Source organism: Rhinatrema bivittatum, chromosome 11 (assembly GCF_901001135.1).
Source record: "Rhinatrema bivittatum chromosome 11, aRhiBiv1.1, whole genome shotgun sequence".
Classification (NCBI taxonomy): Eukaryota; Metazoa; Chordata; class Amphibia; order Gymnophiona; family Rhinatrematidae; genus Rhinatrema; species Rhinatrema bivittatum.
The window spans coordinates 86,376,800-86,384,935 of record NC_042625.1 but is presented as its reverse complement, the minus strand read 5'-3'; the positions used below and the strand labels follow the sequence as shown (position 1 = coordinate 86,384,935).

The window sequence follows — 8,136 nt, the reverse complement described above, 5'->3', positions numbered from 1 at the left end:
CGTGGACACTAGTTTAAGGATAAATAGTTAGATATAGCTCAGGGCCACTGTCCAGCAGGAGCTTTGAGGATCCAAACAGGATTCCCGCTCCAAGAACGCTTGACTTTTTTTTTTAGACCTTCTGCCCCCACTCCTTAACACCACGAGCACAATAGCATCGGGCATGATAAAGCAGACCCGATCAATAAGACGCATTTGTAAATGAAAAAAAAACTCAAAATCAATTCTTTATTACATATAAAATTTAAACTTTTATAAAAAGTTTTCAGTAAGCAGTACAACGCATGTTTGCAGAAATTCACACCCCTGCAATAAAGGTACAAAATGTTACTCTATTATAGAGATCGGCAATAAAACGAGGCTCAACGCCCCAAACTGGCGGGGTTTTTTGTTTTTTTAAACTTTAATTCTTGGAAGTTACGCTCCAAGGCTCTGACATTATAGCTACAAAATATACAGATCTGCACCAACGTTAAAACAAAACAAAAAAAAATTAGCATTTTATCTTCTGCCGCTTCCGCCAGAAGCGAGGGCGGAGAGATGCACGATAAAACCTTTGCAAAGATACTTTGGGGTCGACGGTGCAGTAAAAAATATAGATATATGTTTTTGAGAGAAGGAAAAACGAGTCCCAGCTTCACTTGTTCTCGTGCAAAAGTAGTTCTTAGAAAACTCCAACAAAGTCTACAATCCAAGGGGTGGGGGGATGAGGAGAAAAGCTTGTCCATCTTGTAAAACAAATTTATAAAAAAAAAAAAAAAAAAAAACGCAAAATATATAAAATAAAAAAATAAAAAAGCTTAACAAGCTGAAAATACAGTTTTAAGTCAGGTAGCCCTTCCAGAACATCTTGTTGAGGCGATCAGCAGTTTTTTTTCACTTTAACAATCTCTATCCTGGAGATTAGATTTAAAAAAATAAGAAACTGTCTTGCTGTCCAGCCCTGCCTGCCGTTGGGAGGGGGTGCAGGGGTTAAAGTCTGATCCACGCCAAGGTTCTTCTTTCTGTTTTTTCTTCCCCTTGGAACAAGCCAAGTGTTGTGATCCCACACCTGCAGCCTGAATGGGGAGGAGGGTGGGGGGTGGAGAAGAGAAGAAAAAACAAAACAAAACAGCGACCTGTCAATTTCCCAGCAGATCAGAGGTAGCTCTGCAGACAGCCTGGCGCCAGAGAGGAAACCTCGACTTATTTCCAGTTGATAAGGAAATCGAGAGCTCGACACTCAGGCACGGCGTTTGCTAATTGGCACTAGGGAGAAAAAAAAAAAAAAAAAGCAGCCCAGAGTCCTAACTCTTTGCAGATGGATCTAAAATTACACAGATTAGGGAGGAGGAACAAATGTTTAGTGGCGCCTTCCTGACGGAAAGCATTAAGAGGGGAGCGGAGGGGAGGGCCAACCCTCGAATCCACTTCGGTGTTGAAACTAGGAGGGAGGCATTACGAGAGAGAAAGATATACATAGGGAGGTCTGTTTTACCAGCTGCAGGGGCTTAGCTACGCCTGGCTATTAAAAGCCAGCGTTTGGGACAATGACGATCCCATTTCAGGAGAAAAGAAACAAGATCTTGCGCCAGAGAAGCGTTACAGTCATGCAAAGGCTGGAGAGCGGGTCAGGGCGCCCCGGATCTAGCGCCCGCTCGTTTACAGCGTCTGTCAAAAAACCACCCCAACACCGCTTTCCCACTCCACCAGGAAGGAGAAACCGGGCAGGGGCAGGCTCTTACCTCGCTGACTAAATGGCATCTGCGTTAGTGGCACAAAGTCCTCTCGTCCGAGGAGAGTCCAGAAGAGAATTCACCTGCCTGTCAAGCCATAGAGAGAAAAAAAACACAATGTCAGCCACCAGCACCGCAGTGACATTTCGGTGCCATCCCCTCCCCGCATACAAGCCAAGTGTATTCGTTATAGCCCCAGCACAAGTTAAGATGTGGCCAGTCTAACCTACGTTTCTTCCCCCATTCCGGTCTATGCAAGGTAATTACGGAAAAATCCGGGGGGGGGGGATTACCTTGAGGGTGAGCACCGCCGCCTCCGAGCTCTGCTCCTTGGGCTGCTGGTCCAGCACGATCTGCAGGTCGAAGATGTAGTCGATGACGTGCTGCAGGATCTCCACCTGGCTCAGCTTGCTGCCCTGGGGGATGCCCGGCACCAGCTCCTTCAGCTTGGAGTAGCAGCCGTTCATGTCGTACAGGAGGCTCATGGGCTCCTCCAGGGCCGGGCTCTTGTTGCTGCCGCCGCCGCCGCGGGCTATGGCCAGGCTCTGGTCCGAGAGGCAGCACACCGCCTCGTAGCAGCTCCTGACGGATCGCACCGGGCTGATGGCCTTCATGGCGGGTCGGAGTGGCCAACGGCGACCTAAAGCTTTAGCAACACAGCACGGAGTTGATACACTCAGGTGCCTATTATTTTTTTTTTTTCCACCCCCTTTTAATTTGCCTCCAGCAAGACCCCCACCGACTGACCTGCTGCACACTTCCCCACAGCCCTTTGCAATTTGCTCTGCGCTTCCTTCTATATATAGCAGTGCATCTGCCTGGCCACGCCTCCCGTCATGCAAATAGCTCAACCACGCAGCAGAGTAAGGGAAAAAAAAAACCCCAAGGTAAAAGTCCTCCAGTATTTTCTCCACCCCCCCCCCCCCCGACATTCAGGGGAAATGTTGGATTGCGCATTTACAAGCTGATTAAATGGTACAAAAAAAAAAAAGCCCCACCAGCAACAAGAGCGTTTCATTGGCTTGAGCTGACACCAAATAGCAGCGCTGATCCAAGGAATGAGGAAGCTCAGGCTACGCACGGGGCGGGGACAGCCAGCAACTTCACTTTTCCCCTATTCAATTATAAAACCGCTTGTACTGAAAATGTGTCTCCTTTCCCTCCCCATAATAATGCAAAAAAAAAAAAAAAAGTTTTGAGCTATTGCAAAAAAATACAAAATCTTCAAATTCCGCCCCGCTCACTTCCAGCCTTCTTTTCTTACCCTTTCTTACTCCACGATCCATGCAGCCATAAATCCCCAAACAAGCGAGTAAAGGAATTTTAGAGGGGGAAAAAAGGTTGGGTTTTTTTTTTGCAGGGAGATCTTGTAAGGAATTAGTGCCGCCTTGTTCCTCAATTTGCTGCTCATATGACCTCCAGACTTCATGGCGTCAGGAATTATCTGGTGACCAGAAAGGGAAAAATACAATTAATTACACTAGGCTGCTTGAGGTTACAATGGAGAAAACAGATTTGGGTCCCTCATTGCGATTATGAAAACATGTCCAGGAGTCAGAAAATAGATTTTACTGTAAATTTTATCGTGGTTTTAAACACCTTTCAACATAGCAAAGCATAAATCCCTAATTCTGAGGGTATGCATGCAAGAACTGCTGGTACAAGACTATATATAGACTGATATATACTTTCTCTGCCCATTTCATTTCTTTATTATTCTTTGCACAAATTCATTTTCCTTTTTTTTTCTTTCCATAACTACTATCTGTTAGCTACGATTTCGATGGGGAGGGTGCAGCTGCAGTAAATTATGCCTCAAGTCCGCAAGTCAAATTTACTCCAGATCTTTAGGAGTTCCAGATGATTTTTTTTTTATAAGGAAAAAAAAAATCCTACGTTTTGCCTTTATTGACAAGATTCATAGTTTAGTATAACGATAAAGAAAAGCGTTGCGAAATGTGAAACTACCTTTCTAAGACAGATGAATCAGACTCAAGGGAGAAAATTGCTTTTGAAAATACATAAATGTCGAAAGAAAAATTACAATAAAGTTTCATAATAATTAAAAAAAAACAAACCCTGGTCAATAATGTTACTTTTTAAATACAGCTGAATAGCTACACAGCAAAACACGTGTAAACAAAACACAAAATCATTGCCCAAACAACACGTTTGATTCGTCTAACTTAAAATAGACAACAAAAGCAAAAGCTGCATTGACGCTTTTTTAACCAACTTGCGCAACGAAGTGCCCCCATCTCGATTTCTACAGGTTTTTTTTTACATGGGTTAGTTTTTTAACTTTGTTTTATACACTTGGGCAATTGTTCTGTAACATATGTCTGAAATATTTTTTGAACTGTAAGGACTTGTACTTGGCTGTTTTTGCAGGCAGCTTGACACCAAATATCTCCTAAAATGCTGTTCCCGCTTTTGCTGTTTTACCAGGGATTTTTTTTTTTTGCATTTTTTATTTTTATGAAAGGATGTCATTAAAGGCTTTTGTTTGCCCTGTTTTGTTTAAGAACTTTTCTCACAATCCTATTTTTTGTTGAGGAATCTGCTCCCTTTCCCAGCTGTGCAGCGCCGTCCCTCCAGCTGTGTTGATCTAACTCGCAGCTCCAGACAGCCTGGCGCCAGCCCTGCGACGTCATGCATTCACACGGGGACGCGTGTCCATGGCAACCTCCCTACCGCCATGGCCACGGCGCTGGAACCCGGCCCCAGCCAATAGGAAGCCGGAGGGGGCGGAGCGGAAGCGTTCAGCAGGGCGTGGCCTCGCCGGGGATGGAGAGAATCTCTGGGCCCTCGCGAGCTGCAGATGCTGGGAAAGTGATAACTGGTTTTGCATGAGTGGATTTCCTTTTTCAGCACAATGTGGTAGCGCTATAAAAATGCATTCGGCTTTTCTGGGCGGTTTCTTTCCATAAACTCAATTATCACACACTAGTCCGACGTCCAGAATCCGTTTGTTTACTGCATGCAAAGGATGTATTAATGACGGATAATGTTGTAAAACGCTGTATTGGTATTAAACACTGCATGTACGCATGCGACTTTTGACGGGGTGGCCATATGTCCAGGCGACAAATACGGATTAAGTTTTTATGATAGGAAAAATGGGGAGCAATCGTTTTGGGTGGTCCCATAAGGTCAACATAGGAGCTTTTCTTGCTTACATAGTAAATGAATGTGGTTACAGAATTAGACCACTTAGATAATGTAGAAATAAAAGTCGAAACAAGTGGCCAATGATACTTTTTTTGAGTAGTTTTGGAGAATTACTATCTGGACTGGGTACCCTTAGGCCACACTGCACTGACCTGATTTTCTTCTAAGCTAATTACAAATGTACATTTTCACACAATAAAAAAGGTATAGCTGGCAACTTAAATAACATAAAATAAAACATTTGTTTGCACAAAATAGTGGTGGCTGCATGGAAGGGACCCTCAGTATCGGAATTCAGGAAAGAATGTGATAAAGCTTAGACTAGGATCCTTGGAGGGTAACTCCTGAGATGAAGTAAGATCTGTTGTATTGCAGTAGAAAATGGAATCTGGAAGTTTAGATGGGCCTGGTGGGTTATTTATCTGCTGACATATTCCACATTGGATACTCTTCATTTCTACGTACTTAAAATATAGAACTTGTACTGGGCCTCGGCCTCCAAGCTGGTTTGGGATTTTTGGGGTTTATTTTTTTTTGCACAAAGGAGAAATCCTTTTTGAATAGAGCAATGGAGATTAACCCATCACAAATTAAGAGTGCAGTAACCCCTTACTGGATAATGCTAACATATCACGTACTAACTAGGATAAGGCAGCACAGTTTTAACGTAAGAAATAAACATTGTGAGGTACTGAAACTTTTATTTAACATATAGCAACATACTTATGTCGGTAGTAAAGGACCAAATGGTGCATCTAGTCTCCCCGGGAAGTTTCTTATGGTAGTAACTGCTGCTCCGTGCAGGTTACCACCTTGTTTTTGTTAAGGGTAGTAACTGCCATTCCATGCAGTTATCCCTAAGCCTATGATAAGGCATAAAAAATTACTGATAGCAATATTTTTACTGATTGATGAGCCTTCTTACATTACAATTATTTTGGCCTTACTTCCAACTGTATAAACTGTTCCCTACCCAACAGTCAGGCCGATACAGTACAGACGCGTAAGAAAAAGTGCAGCAGTGCCGGGCGCCCACGCGTTTGACGCGTGCACATTTTGGTTCACAAGCCGCTCGATTCAGAATTCAAATTAGAAGCAAATCCAAGCGGCGGCAAACGAGCATCCAAAGCACGCCTATGAAGCGGTAGGCGTTCGCAATCCATTTTACTGTATAGAGCGGTATACAGCGCCTATACAGTATCCATGGTGCGCTGGTACCTGTCATTTCAAATGTCATTCCACCAGGGAAGTGGATGGTTCTTTTCTACAGACCCTGCATGGACACCAGGGCCACTGCCCTGAGCATCCGGACGTCATCTTTTTCGGAGGCCACCCCCAACCTTCCAAGTCCGGGCGCCTGGCCGGACGTCCAAGGTTGGGGCTTCCGTTCATGGACCTTCCCGCCTCTATCCAGGCGTCCATGATCGGATGCCCCACTCCTTCCAACGTCCATGGCCGCTGCCTTGAGCGCCCGGCCAGACGTCCAAGGTCACGGCTTCCGTTCATCTACATTCCCGCCTCTATCTGGGCGTCCATGATCTGCAACACTGTGGATTCTCAAGTTTGTATTCTTAAATGAGCTATGCATTCTTAGCTAAGCTTTTACTATTCATAAATGAGCTATGCATTCTTATTTAAGCGCTTACTACAATCGGCAGCTTCAGGGATGCCTAATTCTAGAAGCAGGAGGAAAGCATCCGTATAGGCGTTCATGTCTCTGTTGGACGCCTAGCAGATGCCGGAAGGCGTCCATGTCTCCGCTGGACCCCCAGAGCCTCAGGATGCCTAGCAGATGCTGGAAGGCATCCGTAGAGGCATCCATGTCTCCGCTGGACCCCCGGAGCCTCAGGATGCCTAGCAGACGCCAGAGGAAGGCCTGGCGCGGCTCCCATCTGTCCGGCATCCGTAGAGGCGTCCATGTCCGGAGCCTCAGAGACGCCCAGAAATGGATGGTACCGTTGAACACATCCCTCCTCCGGTCTTGCTGCTGGGTTCTCCGGTTGTCTGGGTTCTCCTTGCGGCTGGGCTACCCTGTTGGCCTCTCCAATCTGCCTTACCTTGCTGAGCATTTCGAGCATTTCTCATTCTGCTTCTCAACCGAATGAAAAAGATCGCCAGAGCCAATATATGCATGTTGTCCATGACGCTGTCCGGTCCAAAGCTGACTGAACACCACACTAACGCCAGGGACAGGGTAGGCGGTAAATATTGAGGTTAAAGACGCGGTAAATAAGCTGGTTAAAAACATGATAATTTGGGCGCACGTTACTGTATCGGAGGGAATAGCTAATCCGATCATTAACATATCCTATACATGCAGCGGGCGGAAATGGATACGCGTCTTTTTCGGCAAGCGCCAAGGACGCGTAAAAGCAGATACTGAATCGTGGGTCCGTCATATGCGCTCAAAACATGCGTCCAAAGCGGGTTAAAAAACGGGCAACCGCAGCCGCGCTTTACTGTATCAGCCTGAGTATTTGTAATTTCAAGAATCACTTCTTATGTGCATAAGTGGTCATCTGTGGTACACTCTACCCCTCCTAACCCTTTCTCTCCTCCCCTACCACATAATTATTTTGACAGTTTAACCAAGGATCATGAGACCTCCAAGACTGCTTCCCCTGCAGCCCCTAGAACAGAGAGGGCAAAAAGGCAGATGGGAAGGGGAACCAAGTCATTGGACATCTCTGATGGCGGAAAGGATTTTGATTCAAACCATATGATGCTAAAATTATTACGAACGTGTACAGTTTGACCCAACAGCCCAGGCTCACAGGTCAAGAAAGATAACTCAGTTTGGCAGTGGATCCTCTTATAGCAATGCTTGGCCTTCCCCCTGTATAACAAACTTTGGTTCTAATAAATTTACATTTAATGATTTATTTAAAACATTTGTATTCCACCTGTAACGACTCTGGTCTTGCTAAGCGAACAAACACATTTTGTACAGAACAGTCAGGGACCTTACCTGTACCAACAGCCATCATCTGTAGCCTAGCAAAGGCGTGTTCACAACTACTTTGCTGTTTTTTTGTGCTACATCTGAAGACCCCCGATCACCATCCTGACTCAAAATGCCCTTTTATGTCATTCTGAAAGCGCTTATCCCATCATAACATTCTTCATAACTCAAGGTCCTCCTCACTGTGGGCGGCAGAGAGAAAGACCATTATTGCAGTAGCAAACGGTCCATGTTCCACGTTGTACCTCTCTCTTTCCACCCAAATCCTTCGCACCATCAATCAGGGAC

The 8,136-nt window shown here is 45.2% G+C and overlaps 1 protein-coding gene and 1 long non-coding RNA gene across 4 annotated transcripts in view; both read right to left on the bottom strand.

Annotated features, from left to right (window-relative positions):
* Window positions 1–209: 209 nt before the first annotated feature.
* On the bottom strand, window positions 210–2,512 carry ID3 (inhibitor of DNA binding 3, HLH protein). Its single transcript, XM_029570975.1, has 3 exons — window positions 2,009–2,512; window positions 1,725–1,802; window positions 210–1,058 (listed from the first exon to the last, which is right to left on the bottom strand). The coding sequence occupies exons 1-2, from the start codon at window positions 2,327–2,329 to the stop codon at window positions 1,749–1,751; spliced, it is 375 nt and encodes a 124-aa protein (XP_029426835.1). The 5' UTR covers window positions 2,330–2,512; the 3' UTR covers window positions 210–1,058; window positions 1,725–1,748.
* Window positions 2,513–3,119: 607 nt separating this feature from the next.
* LOC115072944 overlaps window positions 3,120–8,136 on the bottom strand; it is a 52,588-nt gene continuing 47,571 nt past the window's right edge. For all 3 annotated transcript variants that reach the window (XR_003851891.1, XR_003851892.1, XR_003851893.1), the window contains 2 exons: window positions 7,855–8,030; window positions 3,120–3,159 (listed from right to left, as the gene is read on the bottom strand). This is a non-coding gene — a long non-coding RNA (uncharacterized LOC115072944). The remainder of the gene's footprint in view (window positions 3,160–7,854; window positions 8,031–8,136) is intronic.